General features: G+C 36.0%; 1 protein-coding gene across 1 annotated transcript in view; it reads left to right on the top strand.

Annotated features, from left to right (window-relative positions):
* MAP3K15 (mitogen-activated protein kinase kinase kinase 15) overlaps positions 1-22,151 on the top strand; it is a gene marked incomplete at its 3' end in the record, with an annotated part of 64,676 nt that overhangs the window by 41,672 nt on the left and 853 nt on the right. The window contains exons 7-20 of the mRNA XM_057387297.1: positions 2,576-2,746; positions 3,484-3,596; positions 4,052-4,211; positions 4,830-4,980; positions 5,375-5,482; positions 6,303-6,352; positions 8,722-8,817; positions 10,245-10,332; positions 12,832-12,965; positions 13,565-13,692; positions 15,325-15,455; positions 15,721-15,826; positions 18,204-18,361; positions 21,043-21,226. Of these exons, the coding sequence (XP_057243280.1) occupies positions 2,576-2,746; positions 3,484-3,596; positions 4,052-4,211; positions 4,830-4,980; positions 5,375-5,482; positions 6,303-6,352; positions 8,722-8,817; positions 10,245-10,332; positions 12,832-12,965; positions 13,565-13,692; positions 15,325-15,455; positions 15,721-15,826; positions 18,204-18,361; positions 21,043-21,226 (1,778 nt within the window). The remainder of the gene's footprint in view (positions 1-2,575; positions 2,747-3,483; positions 3,597-4,051; positions 4,212-4,829; positions 4,981-5,374; positions 5,483-6,302; positions 6,353-8,721; positions 8,818-10,244; positions 10,333-12,831; positions 12,966-13,564; positions 13,693-15,324; positions 15,456-15,720; positions 15,827-18,203; positions 18,362-21,042; positions 21,227-22,151) is intronic.

The raw sequence follows: 22,151 nt of genomic DNA, 5'->3' as shown, positions 1-22,151 counted from the left end.
AGGTTTAACAGATTCAGCTTTTCAGGCCCAGCCAAGGCTGCCATGCTCCAGTGCTGGGAGACTTGCTCTGAGAAGAGGATTTTATTCAATGATCTCCTTTATGACATGTTTTTTTTTGTGATTTGTTCTGCTCTGGTTTTAAATGGAATCTGGGGAGCATGGAGATGCAAATATAGTTGAGATTAGTTAAAAAAAAAATAGAAGTCAGTGCTAAACCTTGATGTTTAAGGTAATAATCTCTTCTACTCTATTGATAACASCACAGACACATTTCAAGACACCTTGAAACAAATTCCAAGGTCAGGCATGCAGACCTGACAAAATGTAGGGTCTGAAATAAGAAATGAAAATCTGTATTCTACATATTATCTAACAGTATTTTTTCATACTGACTTCAGAGAATTTGCTTGTAGCCTATGTGATCTTTCAGGTTGTTTGTTTTTTTCTTGGTTTGCCCTCTCTTTTTGGAATTGAGAAGCTGAGAGTTTCCTAAGTYTGTAAATTATTATAATTGATGTGTTGGTTTTGTATTACCCAATGGGCAACAAATTGTTCTGCAGTGAAAAACAGGGTCTAATATAAAGGTACCTAAACTGATTTTTGTTTAATAATAATATCCTGCGAGATGAGTATATACTTGCCATATGCTAAATTTTGTTGAATTTAATTATTGTAATGGTAATTTTTTCCTGATAAGAGAGAGACGTCTTTCATATCAAGTCCTCTAGTACAGTATTTATTTAGGGCTTGTTTTTTGAAATGCTCTCCTGTTGTTGTATTTGGTGTGTGCAGGTTCATCCTTTGATGTCCAGTAATCCCATTTTAATCAGTGTCTTGCTTTGTTCATTGCATTTTTTCTGTGTTACACTCTTTTCAATCAGTACATAGCACCTCTTTATATTTACATTAATAATTAACCAGTTTTCACACAAGGCAGACTTGAGTCAATCTGGGAAAGCAGTGATTTTTAGAATTTCTGTTCCTATGCCAAAGTGCTCTACATTAGATTCTAGTTGTGCATTTCTTGTGTTTTCAGGAAGAGCTCAGAACTTATGCCAGCTTCTGTGATCACAATATACAGCACCAGGGAGCTGCTGGATATTCATTTTAGGCCTAATTTTGTTCTAAGTTCTGTTTACTTAATTTTCTCTGCATTAATATTAACAACAGTGAAAGTTAGGTGCTCTTAGTGAAAGAGTCTGGTTTGTTCAGAAGAGGTTGGGTTAGAAAATGCTGAGCTGTGCAATGGATTTACCTCTTCTTTATTYCTTGTAAAACTGATAAAAGATTCTAACTTTCTCCTTGTGTGCTCATTAGAGAAGACCARTATTTATTTCAGAGCAGTTAATCTTAAGAAAAAATGCTTAAAAATGTGCTCGGTCTGCCATTAACATCAAAGGCAGGATAAAGCCTGCACAACCAGTTATAAATCTGTTTAATTTTATTAGATKTTCTCATGCACAGAAGTCTGAATTTTTGCTACAGATGTGTTGTTACTGACTTTATTGCATCAGCTAAGGATCAGAGCTACTGTACAGGAAATATTAATCTTTTGGGGTGTGCAAATAATGCATTTACCTGAAAGCACTGTCTGCTGCTGGTATTGCTGACAAAATAGTCATCATCCTTGTAGACCTGTTCATGGATACCTAGGTRGGGTTTGGAAAATTGGAAACAGTTCTAAAAAGGGGTTGGTAAATGTTTTAAATCTCTCTGGTGATGGAAAAAATGTGTTGAAGAAGCTGTTAAACTCTAAAGATGTGTTTGTATTACTCCTGCAAATAGACCTTCTTGTTTGTTCTATCTTGACTTCTTGCAGTAAATATTGAGTTCTGAACTTAGAAAAACAGCAAGGTAAATGGAGGCAAMAATTCTGATTGTTTAATAATAATAAGGAATGGAAATGTTATTTAATCACTGTTTTCTTCTTAATTCAATTGTTAAATATTTGTCAAAAGATGCTGGATGACAGCTGTTAGTTTTCCAAGTCTTTTTCTTCTCTGAAGAATTTTAATTAATAAAAAAGTTCAATTTGACCCTTCTATTCTTGTTGTAGTTCAAAGGCTCTATATTGAGATCTGCCATTCTTTTGGGTAAGATTGGATTTACCTGAACTTCTCCTGCAATTAGCTGATATTTCCTGCTATTGTTTCCAGATCCTCTGGATTCAAGATTACAAATCTTGGACATAGCTGAATGATCTGAATGCTGAAAATGGCCATTTTTGTTAAGTGTTGTCAGGAATGAACACTGAACAAGCACTTTTTTTTCTCTTTGCAGGATGTGCAGAGTCTGTCTGTGTATRCAGGAGGGGAATGAAGTTAGATGACAGATTTTTATCACAGAGGAGTTCTGGGTTTGTGTCAGTTCTTATGTGAGCTACACCTAAAGATCAATGATAGGAGAAGTTTTATCAGTCAGCCAACAATTGTGCATCAGTCTCAATAAAATCAAGTGTATTTATAGTAATGATGGATGGGTTGTGGGACAGATGAGGGATGCCCTTGTTCTCCCAGCTTGCAGTTACTGTTTCAAATCTGAGCTCATTTATTTTATTCTCTGTGTTTGATTTCAGAAGAAATAATGCWGGTGACAGAGAGAAAGCACTCCAAGTTATGCTTCAAGTCCTGCAGAGCTGTGATCATCCTGCTCCAGACATGTTTTGCTTRTGTGGGAGGATCTACAAGGATATGTTTCTTGATTCTGACTGTAAAGATACCAATAGTCGAGATCATTCCATCGAATGGTAACAGGAAAAAAAAAAAACACAAAAATAATCTGTTTAAAAACATTTTCAAACATTTTACATCTGGATGTSAAAAGCAGGGCTGTAATAATTAGAAGATTAGTTTTCTATTTATCTCTGTTTTCCAGGGTCCTGTTTGAATAAGTGTGCATCAGATCTTTGTATATGTATTTCCTTGCTTCTCTTTATAAACTCCCCTGGATATTGAATGATGCACTTTATTAGGAGGAACATCAATCTGTGTCTTTATAGAGGAAATATCCAATAATCTGTCTCAAGGCCGAAATGAAATACAAGTGAGATCATGGATTTACACTGGTGCTCTGTGCAAGGATGGTTTCCATGCCAGATCTCCAGGACATGCTGTGATCTCCTGGATATGAGGAAAAGCAGTGATAAACTCTGTTATAAATTCTCTTAAGAAATTAAGGCATGCATACACACATTCACTGCTCACATAGGTATGTTTGTGTAATCATATGAATTGTTTTTGAGTACAATAATTTTAGCAATCTTGGTTTGGTGAACATGGAATCTTCAGGAGATCTCTTGATCCTGCACCAGTAGTGRTGGGCATTCAACTTGTGTTAGCTGGGTTAGCTTTAATGAACATGGAATTTGAAACAGAGTGCTTGGGGCCATTGGTGCCAATATAATCCTCATTAAAATACTTATCAAAACTTGGCAATATTTCAGTTGTAAACAATGAGATGTGAATTCTTGACTCTTCTCTGCAGGTATCGCAAAGGATTTGAGCTCCAGCCAACTCTGTATTCTGGAATTAACCTTGCAGTTTTGCTGCTTGTTGCAGGACAGCAGTTTGAAAGCTCAATGGAACTGAGAAAAATAGGTAAATATTCACACACAGTGCCACAGACAAGTTTTCTGCCTCTCTCYCTATGAAGAAAACAAAATACTTATAGTGATGGGTTGCATAGAAAGAAAGGTGGTTCAGGTTTTTTAGTGGTAGATCTTGAATRGCAGTCTAGAGCACAGGAATCTCAAAGGGACATTTTCCTTTTGCCTTGGAGCAGCTGAGAATCAGGAGGCAGAAGCAAAAGAGGTTTTTCAGCACTGKGTAGTAGGAGTTCTGACTTTCTGATCTGTTCTGAGGGTGTGATTTGCAGATCCTGCCTCTGTGTTCTGCAATGTTTTTTTTCCTGGGGAAAGTTTACTCCACTTTATTTTTATCAGTAATGCTTAATCAAGTCTTAAATTAGTCTTCTACTGATAGTCTTATCAGTAAAAACCACAAAAGAGTGATTTACTGATAGAAAATTGTTGTTTCTAATTGAAATTTTACAGGTGTACGGTTAAACAGTTTATTGGGAAGAAAAGGAAGCCTGGAAAAAATGAACAATTACTGGGATGTGGGACAGTTCTTCAGTGTGAGCATGCTGGCYAATGATGTTGGTAAAGCAGTACAAGCAGCAGAGAAGCTTTTTAAGCTGAAACCTCCAGTTTGGTATGTGGTGGAAAGCTGGAGCTCAAGTACTAAATTGTGGGGAAATACAAGAATTTAAAAAATCTTGYAGTCACATAAATAACTTAACTGGATTTTTCCATCTTAGATTGTTTGCAASTCTGACTTTATACTCTGTTCTTTTATTATGGGAAGGAAGGGGGAAGGTAAGAAATTAAATTATCCAACGTTGTCAGGTTTCTATCCCATTGAAGCACATATTTTATAAGAAAGAATTTGGAAATTGATAATGATTCCTTGTGAAGCAATCGTGAAAATATGATGAAACCATTGTTTTCAGAGTTTAGCTAGCTGCTGCTTCCCTCCCCCACCATCTTCTAGCTCATCATATCCTGTCTAATCCCATGTAACCACTCATGTTAACTATTCCCATTTGCAAAAAGCTCTTGTTCATGAACATCCATGGGAGCTTATGACTTAAGGCTTAGTCTAAACTTGCTATTCTTTCCAGAAATCTATAAAAAGCAGCACTACCATTTCCATTACCATTTTAGCTTTTAAAACACATTTCATTTTAGATGTCTGAGTCAGTTAAAAGGTTTTAGAATCTGGTCAAATTTTGTTTTCTCTCTGTTAACTCACTAATTCAATACATTCTAGGTACTTGAAATCATTAGTTCAGAATCTGATGTTAATTCAGCGTTTCAAGAAACTCACCATAGAACATTCTCCTAAACAAGAAAGATTGACTTTCTGGCTAGATAYAATTTTTGAGGCAACGAAAGAAACAACTAATGGACTGAGATTTCCAGTAAGATATTATGTCCAAACAAGTTTTGTATGTTTTATGTTTCTGGATAGGATATTATAAGAATCAGAAGACTCTAAACACAAGACTTAAAAACTTAACTGCCTKTTATTTCATTGCATGAACCAAACTCCTGTACTTAATCTTTATTCTGTAAAAAAAAATTAACCCACTACCTTAAAAGCATTCTAAGGAATACTTGTTAGTTTTCTGTAACAAATTGTGATAATACTATTCTGTTGTTGATAAGAGCACAGATTTTTCCTGCCTTGTCTTGCCCTCCTGTCTCCCTTGGAAATTTTTTAGGCCTTACTTCAAAATTACCTTTTTGAGCATCTGAAGATACTGTAGTGTATGAGCTGCTGGTTTATTAAGGAAAAATGCTCTCTGTCTGCAGGTTTTGGTGATAGAACCAACTAAAGTCTACCAGCCTGCTTATGTTTCCATCAACAGTGAAGCAGATGAGAGCTCTCTGTCTTTGTGGCATGTCTCTCCAGCTGAAATGGTAAAACTGCCAGCAGATCTGTTAAATTTATTCTGATTCACTGTGTATAAAGTAAATCTTTACATGTAGATTTTAGAGCACTTTACAATAATTTAAAATTTGCTGCATTTCTGTGGAGCCCAAGCCTCAGTATCTCTTTTGTGCAGTTACAAAAGTTGACATTTTACAGAGAAAGTAAAAGGAGTGACTCTTATTAGAGCTCAAGTGGCTTTGATATCATTCAGATTATTTTATCTTGACCATGTCTCTTAGCAGTCCATGGGTTATTCAGTCTGCTCATAATATTTCTCATTGGAATTCTRTGATTTTTGTTAAGATGCAGCTCAAAGTTAGATTAAAAGTAAAGATAAAGCCCAGTATTGTGTTCAATGTTTTAGGCATTTTAAACTTTTACAATTGTAATATAAGAAACTATAAAAAATGGCAGCCTGTGATGAATGCCTTTCCCTTGAGCCTAGATAAGAGTAGGGCACAGTCTGCTTCATGTTTAATATAAAATATAGTTGTATTGCATCAAAACATAACATTTGGTAAATTGTACTGCACAATTTATTCTTCAAATTTAATTTTACACAAGGAAATGCAGCCTTTGCTTCTGCTCTGTGCCATTTATATTCATTTTTTCTCAGATGAGTAAAATAGCATATATGTATAAGTTCTTTTCCCATGTATCAATCTTATTTCAAAATATGAAGGGAAGACAGAAAGAAAGAAAAAGAGCCATGTTGGAAAAGCTTTCTTTTGCTTACCATGCTGTGACTTTGTTTTCAATATGAAGTCAAAATGAAACTGTGGTTGATTGTACCTCTGTTCTTTACAGAAACAGATTCATGAATGGAATTTTACAGCTTCTTCCATTCGGGGAATAAGGTTGGTGTGTCAGATAACAGTTWAATGTCTTTTTGTGTATGCTTTTTATTTTCTTTAAGTGGGAAATATGGATTCTACCTTAAATCTCTCTTCCAATTATAAAATCTGTTCTGTCCAACCTGCCTGGAAATGTCACAGCAGAGTTTACCTTTCCATGGATTGGCATTTCTCATAGGATCACTCATCTCAGGGTGTATGTGGGTGTCTGTCTGCTCTGCTAGACTTTCTTGTTTTAAATCATGTAACTGATTTTTGGTTTTTTTTCTAAATGGTTCAGTGAAGTTATTGCCATCTCTGCATTTAAAAACATGGAGAGCAGAAGGAAAGAAGAGCCCTTAGCTCTTCACTTCCATGAGGTGACAGAAGAGCTGGTCTGTTTTTCTTTTGGAAAAGCAAACCATGGTACCTATTTTCTGTTTGGAATTCAGAAATACTTCTGATATGGCTTTATTTAAAAACCTGCTAASCAAGACTTGGCTTATTGGAGAAATAATAAGTGAGGCATAAATGGAGTTTTTTGCTAAGGACAGAAGAGAATTCTTCAGRTGGAAGTAGACTACTGTGGAGTTTCTCAAGGACTAGCCTTTAAATAGTTAAGACAGCCTAGATTAATGTAAACACTACTCACAAGTAAATGGTTCAAAATATCAGTACCAAAGAAGATCAGAATATTACATAGAAAGAGGATTTTTCTGGGAACTGAAAGGGTAGAAAATATTCACATTTGGTGGTAACAATTGCAAAATGCATGACTAGATTTAGAAGGTAGTTTGTGTATTTCTCTGAATTATGTGAGTGGTGACTGAAAACATAAAATCGTGGATTTGGACATAGATTTTACTGTAACTCCAGTATTCTCCTTTAAAAAAAAAAAAAAAGCAGATTTGGTTTAAATGAACTTTACATGGTATTTTATTYTAYTRCTCCAATGCAACATGAATTMCTGAAGTCTGTGGAACTGATTCAGCATAACTCAGCATAAAGTTTCTGCACCATATTAATTACCTTCAGTCAACACAATGCACAGAAATTAATCATTGAGAAAGATAACTTTAATCAAAAGGCAGCAAGCAATTMATTTGGTTTGCTTTGATTTTTAATCACTGCTGAAGATTACAAAGCTCAAAGAGGCAATCTTTTTTAAATTTAGTGGAATTAGATATTTGCTTTGTATATGACAACKTTAAATTGCTATACTTTTGAAATTGCATTAGCTTAAAAAAAAATGTGATTGCACTTAACACACACTCTGTCAAAACCCTAAAATTGTGACACTTTTCTAATGCAGCATTTTTATTCAGATGCTGTTTTGTCTATCCAGAATTTGCCCCTGGAAGAATCACTGTGCTTTGTCTCTTGGTTCTCATGTCAGATATGTGCTTGTCTGACTTGTTAGATTAGAAATTGCTAAATTAAATAAAGCTTAAGAATGGCATGGTGTATTTTCACAAATGTCTAAAAAAAATTTTCTTCAGGCAAAATTCAGATTTTTTAAAAATGTTTTCCATGCACCCCTTAATGTGCTTCAACAAGTTGCTAATGTARCATGGCATTGAATTAACTGGCTCAGCAGTGGATAAGCAAAATTGAAGAGTTTGTCTAAACAGATCAGACAAGAATGTAAGAAATTTTATTAACTTAAGGCACAAAAATTCTTTAACAGTCCTAACTATTTGGAATTATATACCAAAATACTGAAGTGTAAGTGTTTGGGATAAGAGAGAAATTCCTGGATTTACTTTCATATTGATACTGTATTTTATGGCTTCAGTGCATTTAGATGGGATATATATGACACTGCCAGGAYACAATATGCAATAAATAATGACTTAGTCAGAATTATTGCTGCAATCTGGAGTAAATATTGGTCATCCCAAAACTTGTTTATCATTATTAAGGTGTAAAAACTCTAGACTGAGAAGGATCTGCTACAATGTTGGTATTTCCCAGTTCAGTTTTATTGTAGGAGCAATGGAATTATAAAAAACATGATTTACTTGTCAGTCTCAAAAGGCTCTCTGATAGCTGAATTAATGTCAAAGCAATTCAGTTTCCATTGAGGTGTCATCAAAAAAAATTGTGTAAAAGTGGAGGTGAACAACAAACCAACCTCAATACACTTCAGATAAAYCAGTGTTTTACCAGAGTAAGCTGATTTATCAAATTTGAGATAGGATTATAGAATATATAAATAAACTGAAAACTTCTAGTTATAAGGAAAATATATATAACTGCATACTGCTTCTCTGATGTAATTAACTGTGAAAAAGAGGTTTCTTAAGTGCTCATAATGAAAAAAAAACCCTTATTGCCCTATTTCTTCTAATTGTTATATTAAAAATAATATTTTCCTAATGTGAATTTTACAGCATTTCCAAGTTTGATGAACGATGTTGTTTTCTCTATGTCCATGACAACTATGATGACTTTCAAATCTATTTTTCTACAGAAAACCAGTGCAGCAGGTGAGTTCAGTTTGTGTGAGTGTTCCCTGCCTCATCTATAGACTAAAGAAAATTAATTTAGTAAAGATTGAAAACCAATCTTTTTGCCTGAAAAACAGATTATTTCTTTCCTCACTTATTTTTTTCCTGATGAAGAAGCAATGTAAACTCAGTGATGTTTAAGGTGATGAAATTATACTTCCTCTCTGATTCTGATTAGTTTATCTTCAAATCATTACCTCTGAAAAAAGACTTAAAGTAGCTTAATCTAACTTAAAACTATTATCTTATTTTGCTTTGTCTTSGCCATGTCATTTAAGGTACTACATTGTTTCAGGTTCCCTTATGTGTCAGACTGAAAAAATCAGTTTGATGTAAATAAAAACATCTAAATATAACAAAAAATTCTAATTTACCTTGTTTCACAGAGCTGTGGTACTGATTGCACCTATAATTAAATATTTTCTGATGGCCTGTTGTCTCTAAAAAGTCAGCAGGCTAGCTGAATTTCAGGACTAAATCTCCCCAGACCAAATTCTGCCTTGGGACTGGTATTTGCAAATACACCTTCTGAATGGTGTAGTAGGGAGTTGTTAATACACTTTGTCTTTGGAGTTGAATTATAGAAAAATAATCTATTTTTCATCCAATAATTACTATCTATGTATCACATGGAATAAAATCAGGTTTAAGAAAATTGTTAGGTTTGCAGAGTGCATTGCATAAAAGGTAGGAAACACTAAAATGAGCCTTGATTTTGCAGTGCAATTTTTGTGTCATGAAAATGGGCAATTTTTTCATGCCTTTTTCAGTCACTGCAGGAGTCAGTTCCAGAGTTGTGTCTCTGCTGTTTAATGAAAGAGGTGTATGAAATGAAATTATGAATAGTTTATAATGTTTTTTTAAATAATTGTTAATCATTTTGTGTAGAATTTGGAAAAAAAAAAGAGTGGCTCATGCTGGAAACTACAGTAGAAAATGTTCTTAAGTTTCTCCACCCCAGAAAACCAGAAACTAGTTCAAACTCTGTTYTTCCAACCATATTACTACTTTGATACTTTTGGCTTTCTGAATGCCTGACAAAAAGCTACAATACCTAATTTATTGAAATACTGACTAATCACACTTGCAGCCAAACATGTACTGAAAAAAATATTGGAGTTGGATCTACAAAGGTTTTACTATGCAATTACAATAACAGGTAACTATTGGGTTCTGCTACRGCAAATAAAATAATTTTATAAATAATGAGGATTTTTAGTGTGTGTTTGATGTTCCTCATCAATTTAAATGGGATAAATATGGAGAAAGTCATTAATGAAAGAAACCTGTGAACATGCTCATCAGTTTATTAGCTTGAAAGAAATGCCCAACTTGTGAAGAATCTGCTTAATCTGCTTCTGAAATGATATTCTTCTTTGATCTTGTGCTATTTATTTCTTTTTTAGATTCTGTGGTTTGGTAAAGGAAATTTTGTCTGATGCAATGGGCAGTACTTTGGAACTAGAAGGAGAAATAGATGGAGACACATTGGAGGTATGTGAGGGATAAAAGATCTAAGAACTGTGAAGTTTGTTCTCAGTCTGCCCTGCATTTTCATATCAGTGTGGTAGAAAGATAAATAGCATTTAAACTCTGTAACTGTGTATGAAATTTAAAGTTTTGCAAAGTTATTTGTACATGAGATTTGAATTCAATTGAAGAAACACACACTGTTTTTTAAGTGGGTCTGTTGCTATTGTAAATTGTATAAATCCTTAATGATGTGTGTGACTGTATTTTCTTGAAAACAGTGTATAGGTGAGAATCAACTGATATCAGCTGTCTCAAATGGATAAAAAAGATAAAATACCAAATAAATGCTAGAAAAAAGCTATTTACAAAGGTGCTTTAGTTTTTCTTGCAGGTACCTGATACCATTACTACTCCAGGTAATCTCATTTGAGATGAATCTGTCCCAGAGGCTCACTGTGCTTGAGCCTTTTAAAAACTGAACTRAAAAAATCACTTGACAATGCAGAGCAGGAAACAGTCCTTTGTGAATGAATGACACATGGASATGTGACTGCAGAAATTAATTTTAAGTCTTTAAGCTATATCATCCTACCTGTCCTGAAGTTTTCACAATTGTACTTACTGTCTTAGGTTAGGACACTGWAACAGAAATCAGGATTTCTGGAGAGGAGAATTATTTAGTTTAGTGTATAAATGAACAGAGATCTTACATTTGAGAAGAGACAACGAGGAAAATGCAGCTTTGTGTGGTCTTGATGGGCTTGATTAGTACAGAGCAAACAGTTCTTACTGTTAATAAACCATCTGTTTATATTTGGGGAAGAGGAAGAAATGACCTCGTGCATAGTGTGGGGGAAGAAAATCTGATTTCAGTCAGAATCCTTATCAGAATGTTGTCACTGGGAGCTGTGTATTTTGTGTATAAATTGCTGTCTAGTTTTGCAGCTAGCAATTATTGTGAAGGAATGTGAATGCTGCAGTTATTTCTGCCTTAGGGTATTCACTTCTGTTTTTGATATGAAGGAGTTCCAATCACTTTAAGAGTACCCAAATAGGGTATCCTGGAGAACACCCTGCCCTTCAGAAGGTCAGATATGAACACTTGTTTACTTGTACCTRATGGCTGGATTTCACACCACTAGATCACTTATTCAGACTTTTGGCAACCAAAAGTGGTTTATTCAATATTTGTAGCTGTTGGGACGAGAAGAGGCAAATGTATCAATTTGCATCAATTGTATACAAATTTATTAAACTGTCTACTAACTAGCACTGAACTCTAAATCCCAACCATTTTCATGTATCCTTAGACCCAGACTGGAGAATGTAGCTTTCTCCACGGTAATTAAAGGCTTGGCTTAGGACCAGGCTGYTGCAGATGGGCTTGCTGTCAATCCTAAATTCTGCAATGTGACTGCTGTCTTTTTTCTGCACAGTTTTATGTCATATGATAGCTGTGAAAGCTGGATATGCTCCCACCAAAGAACCTGACAAGTTTTGCATATGGCATTTTGGGTCAGTTATGCCTATCGTGTAACAAGATGATGTTGTGAACTGTGAAGTGCTGAAATGGGGTAAATGAAACTGTGCTAAAGCTGTGCTTGCTGCAATTTAGTTCCAGTGAGCAGAATGTGCTGTGAGGATAAACGACAGACTGCTTTSCTTTAGCACATTGCACACATGAAACTTGTAATCTTTGTGAGGTGAGGAGATGGAGCAGAGTGACACATGGACAGAGCTGCAGTGGGGACTGGGAAAACACTGCAAAGAAACAAATCCCAAATCTGTGTTCTGTATCACAGAGTCATATTGGATAGTGCAGAACAAATGGTCATTGATGGAAAAGAATGGTTAGGGCTGCTGTGATAAGGTTTGTGGTTTGTTTTTAATAGAGAATTCACCTGAAGCCACAGAGAGTACCCTGCACTTTTTCCATATGGGGCATCCTGTTGGATGTGGGAAGATACTGGGGGAGATCTGTGTACTCCTTTAGCACATTGCACACATGAAACTTGTAATCTTTGTGAGGTGAGGAATGGAGCAGAGTGACACATGGACAGAGCTGCAATGTGAGATGGAGCAGAGTGCCACATGGACAGAGCTGCAATGTGGGCTGGGAAAACACTGCAAAGAAACAAATCCCAAATCTGTGTTCTGTATCAGAGAGTCACATTGGACAGTGCAGAACAAATGGTCATTGATGGAAAAGTCAATGGTTAGGGCTGCTGTAATAAGGTTTGTGGTTTGTTTTTAGTAGAGAATTCACCTGAAGCCACAGAGAATACCCTGCAGATTTTCCATATGGGGCATCCTGTTGGATGTGGGAAGATACTGGGGGAGATCTGTGTACTCCACAATATCTGAGATAAGAAATTGTCCAGTTCCTTTCTTAACTCTTTGCAAAAGTGCTCTTTCAAAATCCTGTAGTAACTCAGTACATAACTGTATTTAAGGCTCCCTGTAATGTCAAATGCTAAATAACCATTTCTGTGCTGCTTTSTTTGTCTTTTCTGCTTGCAGTATGAATATGATTACGATGAGAATGGTGACAGGATAGTTCTTGGGAAAGGTACTTATGGAATTGTTTATGCTGGRAGAGACATTAGCAACCAGGTCCGAATAGCCATCAAAGAAATACCTGAGAGAGACAGCAGGTGAGACCTATATTGTTATATATACACTGATAACAAAAATGAAATTGTTTTTTGAAAATCTGCCGTTGCTTAGCACATGTTTCTGTGTGGTTAGTTTATAAAATCCCAATATACTGAAATTCAATTATGATTTCCTCCYAGTATTCAACAGTACCTTTTTGAGAATAAAGTCTTTGTATTTTGAGGGAAAACATATGTATCATAAATATTACAGTTTAATAATCTGCATGTATATCATAAATTCTAGAAGAAAACATATTTTTGTTTCAAGTTGCAGTTGTATCTCATTTGTATTCTTTTTGTGGAGGGTGAAAAGCATAAGAGGAGCTCTGGAGTCAAAGGCAGTGCTATGTGTTGATACAGAAAACACACACATGAATTCTTGAAGGGCATCTTTTTCCTCTGAGATCTCCTCTATCTCTGTTCTTTTTCTGMACAGGCAGTGAATCAACCTGCATTTTAAAGATCATGGACAATATGTTAGCTGAGAATTGGATCACTATCCCTAAAATCCATTCTGTTGTCAAACTAGCATTTAAGCATAGCCTAGAACCTTTTCCTGCATGATGAAATATTCCTTGTTTTTGTTTTTTTAAYAGGTATTCCCAACCTCTTCATGAAGAGATAGCACTGCACAAATATTTAAAGCATCGGAACATTGTCCAGTATCTTGGATCTGTTTCAGAAAATGGATACATTAAGATTTTTATGGAGCAGGTGCCAGGAGGTTTGCATCATGCTGAGTTTTGTCTGCCAAAGGGAAAAAAGCATTTGGGACTCCAAACTTCCTAAAAATCAGCAGATAAGCACTTAATGTGTTTGGTGCTGTATTTGCCTTTTCTGTTGGCACATTAACTGTATAAGTAATTTTTCTGATAGAGTAAATTTGAAGAGTATAGATCCCAGTACCCTCTCCCCTTTCTGTAATAATTCTGAACATAGAGATAAGTGATTAAAAGTATTTGGTTTCAAATATTCATGTGTTATAAAATAGTGGAGTTTGAGCTGAATGATGACTGGAGCTCTCAGGGTGTTTCTCTTTGAGCAGTAAAACTGAGAGAGCAAATACAAAATTGTTTTGTAGCTGCTATATRCAAAGCAATGCTATTTTGTAGGTAAATTAGAGATAAAAGTGAGATGTGTSCTTTGCTCATAATTCCCAGTTTTACTCCTCCAGCTCTCTCTGCTGGAGGAAGATGATGTGAAATCCCTCTGTAACCTCTCTACATTGTTTTTGTCTCCTTTTTGCCATTTACTCTTCAGTGTCAAGGATGTGTCAGAATGAGTGTTAAATTTTGTATGAATTTAATTAGCAAAATAAAAACAGAAATAAGAATGGGGTGGGTAAAGTTCAGATTTTCTMAGAAAGTTCCAGACACAGACATTCCAAGTGTAATTAAATACATCCAGGGCATTTAATGTGGGGAAATGATTTRGTTTTTGAATCCTTGTGAGCCCATGATGCATGCAGATGTGATGAGGTTATAGCAACACTTCCCCTTGTTTTCCCACACTGTTAACAGGGTCAGCTCTGTTATGTATGATCACTATAGTGTGCTGGGATTAGTTGCTAATGGCAAGGTATTATTGAACCAATTCAGATATTTTAAACTCTGTWGCCAGGCTTAAAAAGGAACCAGCTGTTAAGATTATGCAAGAGTCTTTGAGGAAACTTCACTTCAGAAAACTTTTGCTGTGGATTAGTTAAAAGTTCCTTTAGCTGAATTTTTCTGGCCTTAAGTAGACATACTGTAATTAGTTTATTTTGTTCTTTATTTTTCCTCATCATTAAAATATTTGTGTTATTTAAAGATTCATTTTTTAGAATAGGAAATGTGTGGCTGGCCTATCTCCTACTCCAAACATCCATTCAGAGGGGTTTTTTTCAGATTTCTTTCCTGTCTCTGAATATTGCCAGAAGTTAATCCCATATTCTTAAGGAAAAGCCTCTTTCTGTTTTTTGTTCTGTTTGTTGTTCAAGAAGATCAGCTCTCTTTGCCCATAGTTGTGGTTCATTGAGTGCAGTGTACACTGTGGTGCAGTTTTACCCCAGTCCTGGTTTCATTAAGGGTGAAAGGGTGCCAGGCTTAGTTCAGCACTTGTTCCAGCCCTGTCACAACATTTATTCTTGTCATCTATTCAGGGAGTAGAACCTGACCTGGCAAGTAAAAAATAACCAGTTCAGAGCAGCAGCAAATTATTTGCTTTGAGTGATCTAGCAAGAATTTAGCTTAACTGTAAGTACTGTGTTTTTTATTTGGATGTTGAGCAAAGGCTTCATCCAGATTTAACTGTTTGATGTTAATTTGGGGATTACATTATCTTGATACATTTTCTTGTATCAATATCCTTTTTCTAGGCAGCCTCTCAGCTCTMTTAAGATCGAAGTGGGGCCCAATGAAAGAACCTACAATTAAATTTTACACCAAGCAGATTCTGGAAGGCCTGAAGTATCTCCATGAGAACCAGATTGTACACAGAGATATAAAGGTAACTTTTCCTTTAGTGTATCTTGTTTGATTTGCTTTTTATCTTATTTACTTCAGTTAGTTTTGCTTTAATCTGAAGCAGAATTTTTAGTAGGATTTCATGGAAGCTTAAAACCAAGTCCTGAAATATTCCTTTGTAGAAAGGTGTATCACAAAGATCAGTGCAAATTTGAAGGATATTGATATTGAGAATTGTGTTTATCCATCTCCCTCTCTGCTCCTCCACCCTCACCCTTTCCCTGCCTTCCCTCATCTCCAAACCACAGGGGGACAATGTTTTGGTGAACACCTACAGTGGTGTGGTGAAGATCTCAGATTTTTGTACCTCCAAACGGCTGGCAGGAATCAAYCCATGCACAGAAACATTTACAGGTAAGAGAAATCCAGCAGAGTTTGTGAGGGTTTTCATTTGAGCCAAGAGGCTCTTTGGGTTAGTGATGAAAAACCCCACTGGGTCTCCATTTTCAGGGGAGACTAAATGGGAGTGTGACCACCATAAACATAGGCTTGATAGCTTTTTTTACTTTTTTTTTGGATGTAACTCTCTTCCATTTTACTTTTTTGGGGTAAAAGTTTTTCTTCTAAGCATTCATTAAGTAGCAATTATTTGTTGCATTGACATCTGGCAACACTTAAATACAGGAACTTTTTTATTTAACAAGCTTGATGTTAGTAACTTACACATGGACATTTTCTAGATGGATGCTTAAAAGTGCAGAAAAACTCAAATTGATGAACACTTTCAGTTTTGAGGTATTAGTTCCAAAATCTAACCAATTGGCTAACAGTAAAAAGAACAGTTCACATGAAAATTTTAGACATCTCCTCAGGTGCAGGCATTTTAAACAAATCCATTTCCTTCAAAGCTATAAAGAAGGTTATTGGAATCAAATTAAGTTAGGAGTTCTTTAAAGAGAAGAAAAGAATTATTTGTGGTGTTTGGAATCACATATGTAACATGTTTTAAGAATGAAGAGCTACAAGAAGAAATCTCTTCATTTTCCAGGTGCCACAAMAGTTAGATACACATATGACAGAGAGCTGTTAAATGCTGCCTTCTGAAGCATTCCTTTAAGGAGGTTCACTATTTTTTTTTCTAAATACATTATTCAAAAAATAATTTTTTGTCAACCATCTTATTGGTAATTCTCAGATATGTACAGGTCCTTTATCTCTGGAAAGCAGTGGTTTGATGTGCTGTGCTGCTTATTTCTGCAGGATGTTCTGTAAACTTCTGTGTGCATAAAGGTAATCATTAAATCATGATGGAAGACACTTCTGTGGCTATTTAAAGTCATAGTCCAAAATTTAATTTTGGTCCAGGAAGGCACTATTATGGCTGATTGCTGTTAGGGTTGGAGTAGATACTGAGGGAAAATTGTTCTGTCTTTGCCTGTATTTTACATCCTCCTTCTGAGTTTAACAACTGATTGTCAGCACAGATGATATGTGGAGAAATGGTATCTTATCATACTGGAATAAAAGGAGGTAACCCCTTCTTTATACCCTTCTTCTTTATAAACWTCTTCTTTGTTCTCTTGCAAGTTTGCAGCCCTGTTTGTGCCTTTGAGATGTAATTTGCCATGTGAATAAATATTGAAGTTATCATTTTGGATTTAAAATCAGTAAGCAGCTAACTGCACTGCAGAGGACCTTAAAAGGTCTCCAGCAATTTTTATTTTGTACCATAACTCAATAAACATAAACCCAAGATTTTAGGCATTATATAATCACATGGTTTGAAAAATCCCATTTTTGGTGGTTTCAACATTATATCCCTCCATTGAAGATACACAGCCTGAGGGCAGAGCTGTGCCTTGACCTTTGATTCTGCAGCAATCACATTCAATGAACATATTATACCCTTTTATCTTCACTRTATGTCCATTACTTAATAGTTTACAGCTTTATTGCATTCTTAAGAAGAAAAAGAATTTAATTTAAAGATGTTGTAACAGAGCTGGTAGAAATTCTGAACATCTAGAGATTTCTAGTGGTGGTGGACTCTTCCTGTGAAGACCTTTTTAGCTGTATTAGTGGTGGTTCAATAACAGTGATACCAAATTGACCATCTTKTATTTAATTTTTTACTGTACTGCTCTTTATCACTATTATTACTAGTATAACACTCAGATTGTCTACAGGCAGGATCTTATTTTGTCAGTATGTGTAGCTTTAGGAATTGTAACAGGGTGGTTTGCTGTTTGGTTTGGTTTGGGTTTGTTTGTTTTGTTTAGGTGGGGTTTTTTTTGGGGCTTTTTTTTGCTAAACTTGGATCTCAGAAATCCCAAGCACATGGAATTCTAGATCAGTTATGATTTACTGTCCTGTATTTACAAAAATAGCTTTCTTTCAAACAGTTTGAAATTCCCTGACACTAGTGTTCTCATTATTGGGGWAGAATAAGAAAAATTATTCTCATGRAGACTATYTGTCACATCTTAGATTTTTTCATCTCTTATATGCATAATTTTTAAAAGCTGTTGTTTGCAAACATTGTTGATCTAATTTKATTTTCTGAGGAAGCTGTTGGATTGTGTGGTGAATAGACCTTCAGCAGTTTGAAACTTTGTGTTAGAAAGTATTTTATAAAAAAGATGTTAAAACAGAAGTTTGTGTCTAATTTTCAGTGCTGATATGGGAAATGGAGTATTTTGGCTCTGCATGTTGCATTTGACAGTTTTTGGCTTGCAGAGTGCTGTGCTAATCCTCTTTAATAAGAATGAAGATTTTTTTTTTCCCTGCCCAGGAACGTTGCAGTACATGGCTCCAGAAATCATTGACAAAGGACCACGAGGATATGGTGCTCCAGCTGACATTTGGTCCCTGGGCTGCACCATCATCGAGATGGCAACAGGCAAACCTCCATTCCATGAGCTGGGGGAGCCTCAAGCTGCAATGTTTAAAGTAAATACAGCTTTTTTTTTTTATTTTCTAATATTATATTTGGTAGTAGCATTGTGTTACATGGGATGTTTTGCACAAAGCCATATATGATGTAAAGGAAAAGATCCTTCTCTGATCTATTTTGCTCTGGGGGTAATCAGTTATTTTTGTGCTGGAAATAGGTCATGACTCAGAGCAGCAAGCTGAAGAATGAGTGAAGACTTATGAAAACTATTATTCTCTASTGTCTTACTTTTTCATCTCCTGCTCTTGGTTTATGATTTCCTTCTCGTAACCAGTCTCCCCAATAATGACAAACAAGTTAATTCTGCTCCTTTAAGTAATTTCTGTAAGCTTCCTTCCCAACAAAAACCTTTCTTTCAAAGGCCTGGTCTCTGCAATGTTAGCAACATAAAAGGGAAAGGGATTTCCAGGATTTCCAGTATATTATATATATATATATAAATATATATATAAATACTCCATATTTCTCATTCCAAGTCCTGCAGGTCAGAGCTACCACCTCAATAAGCTGTTGTCTYTGTTTTCAAATGCACAGATTAACACTTGAGAATTCTTCAGATAGTTTTGATAATGTGAGTTTAAAAAAGATACTTGTTCTGATTCTATAATTAACAGGAGTGTAACAGCTATGAAGTGATTATATGCCAAATAAGCAGACTGCAAATTTTTGATTCTTCCATTGGCTTGCAGTAGACCTTTAGTAAAGCACTTAGTTTTTCACTTACACTAGAGAATTGGAGAGAAATATCCCATCCATAACCCAGCAAACTGCTTTAAATTATCAATGTTGTAATTTTTTCATGTATCTTGTGAGCATTGGTATCAACATTAACGGAACTATGGTGGCAAATTCAGATTTTTATCAATAGGTGTAGAAATCTGTCTTGCAGTTCAGCAAGGCTCAGAGTTGGCATTTTTAAAATACTTTTTTTTGCCTTTAATCTTCACAGATGTGAAAAAGTTTTTGGCATTGTAATTGCAGCCTGTGTTCATGTACAACAGGCAGGCATTGGTTTTTGTTTTCTGTTTCTTGGCTCTGTTTGGAGCTACATCTTCTAGGCACCAGACACTACAAAARGTGTTTTCTTTTTCTGTGAGCAAGTAAAATAATAATAAAATTTTTWAATTTTAATAAAAGTGAGCAAGCTGGAAGCTGGATTTGAAGCAGGCTGGCTGGGCAAGCATGGAAAAAGAATGGAAGTCTGGAAAATTTGGAATATTGAACTTTTGAGGTCCTCACCTCCACACATGCACGCTGTGTTGTGCATAGGGCAGGTGAGGAGAGGGAAGGTCTAAATCTCCCTGTGCAATTTAAAAATTGCAAAAGAGTTGGACAAAGTAGAGAAAAGGGGCTGTAGTAAACCAAGAGCAGGATAGTTCCTGGCTGGTGTGCAGTGATTTATTCTGTGAGCACAGAAYGTGTGCATCTGTGTCAGTGTAAATGATATTCAGTGGAGACAAAGTACACTGATGATCGCCACAGAATTTGCAGAGAATTGTGACAAAACTTATTCCTCTTGAGCAACAAAGATCAGAGACAAACTTTCAAACTTGCTGGCCCTRGTTTGGAATTTTCYTGTATTTTTGTTTAGTGCACAAGGRTGAAASCTGGCACCAGAGTGCTGACAGTTTGTGATGCTGAATCTTGAAAGTCATGGTTGGGAAGGCCTTAAAGCACTATTAACATTTTATTACTGCACTGTCATTCAAACTGAAGTATTGCTCAGCATTTTTTGCTTCAGCTTGCATTGAAGCTAAACCAGCACTGTGAGTGCCTAATGATGCTGGTGTGTTCATGCAGTCTGGAATGGGATTATTTGGAAGCAGCTGGCTCTGATTTTACTCTGATTCCTCATGGACACTCTTTGTGCTTGTTCCAGGATGTGTTTGGTGTAAAGATGCTGAGATTACAAGCTGTAATCTCTYCAGACATGTGCATCCTGTGCACTCAGCTTATGCAGCTCTGCCTTCCCAACAGTTTGACATTAGAGGAGAAGAAGGCAGTGAGGAGCTGCCTGGAAAAATCACTGGGAGCAATCAGTACATTTTTCATTACTTAAAGACAGAGTCTGAAAAGAGACTGTTTTAAGTAACCATTTAAGAGTCATTACTTAAAGAATGGTTTACCAAGGATCCTTTAAACCTTTGCACATCATGTGATCTTCAATGAAATAATGCTGAAAGACATCTGGCCCCAGAGGGGGTGGTGCCAAGGTCATTGTGTGGATTTGTGCAGGAATTTTGGCAGAGCAGAGCAGGTGCAGCTCCAGCATTCGGTGCTAGAGCAGGGAATTATTGCTGTTCTTGGGCATGAATGTGCTGGGCAGGGCTGATGGGAAACCTGGGCAAAAGCTGCAGGGATTTGTGGCTGAGAAAAAAGGAGTGTTTGAATCACTTGGTGTCCATAATGCCCACATCCTCAGATTGCCTGAAAGCAGATAAGATACATCCATACTTTGGCATTTGTGTAACATGACATGGGGATTCACACAATTTTATAATGAAATAAAACAGGATTAGAACCTTGTTTTCACTTCCCTGCTTTATGTGGGTACCTGGATCACTCCTTTTCCACAAGAGTCATGAGAAGTGTTGGCAATCATATTTTAAGAGCTTTGGGCCATGGTCTCCTTGCAATTGTTTCATAAAAATAATTAGTACTTGTGTTTTAYTTGCAGGTTGGGATGTTTAAGATTCATCCTGAAATTCCAGAATCAGTGTCTGCTGAAACAAAGAGCTTTATTTTGCTCTGTTTTGAACCTGATCCAAGTAAACGTGTKACAGCATCTGATTTGCTCAGAGATTCTTTCCTGAAGCAAGTAAACAAGGGCAAGAAGAGCAAAATTGCATTCAAGCCCTCAGGTAAGGAATTATCAGCCAAATCCAAGTCAGCATGGTCATTAAGTGTAATATAAAAGATTGGAGTCACTAAGCACTTTCTTTTGCAAAGGACATTTCTTGTGCCAGGAAAACAGCAGGAACTCAGCTTTTGAAAATGTCTGTGATTTGTAATTGCACATATTTAAATTTAATAATTCTCAGAAAATACAGTGTCTTGCTTATTTTGTATTTTGCTTCCTGAAACCGCCCAAGGCCATTTTTCCTCTCCTCAGAAATAAATACCTCATTTGTARTAAATTAAAATTAGAAAAATGACATTTGATGAGGACTTGCCAAAGCAGTTCTGCATTTTATATTCACAATTATATACACTTCAGAGGTCTGAGTTTCACAGAATGGGTGTTAGACACCTGAAAATGTTGGTCTAGTAGGTAGTGGGGTCAGCATTTTCAAACTTGATACATAACATGGAAATTTGGCACAAAGGTGCTGAAGTWGCTGTCCAATGGGTTGTTTTGTTTTTTTCTGCATAGCATGTTCTTTCCTCCCCCCCAAACATATCAATCACTTGCTCAGTGATAAGATAATGAACCTTAATATAGACCTGCCAAATAAATCATATGAAGGAACTGTTTGAAAACAGGGAAAGCCATTGGTCTTTGCTGCTTCTTTCCCCTGTCTGCACTCTGCTCCCAATGCCCATTGAAGTGCTTCCTTTTTGATTGCCTGCCTCAACAACTAACTTTTGAAAGAGTGCAATTCTAAGGGGAAAAACTAGCCAGGAATTTATCCCATCTGGTTGAATTGGTTTCATCAAGGAAATGGGCATCACCCCATGTCCTGAGGGCATTGAGAATCCAGTGCCTGCGGAGTTTCACTGGGATAACTGGAGAGCTCCTGCTGCTCAGCCAGGACAGTGACATTCAGGCAGACACAGACACAGATA

Source organism: Malurus melanocephalus, unplaced genomic scaffold, assembly GCF_030028575.1.
Source record: "Malurus melanocephalus ecotype Western Australia unplaced genomic scaffold, MMel_1.1 scaffold_1177, whole genome shotgun sequence".
NCBI classification, from domain to species: domain Eukaryota; kingdom Metazoa; phylum Chordata; class Aves; order Passeriformes; family Maluridae; genus Malurus; species Malurus melanocephalus.
Note: the sequence above shows the minus strand (reverse complement) of the source record. Positions and strands in the feature narration are given on the sequence as shown.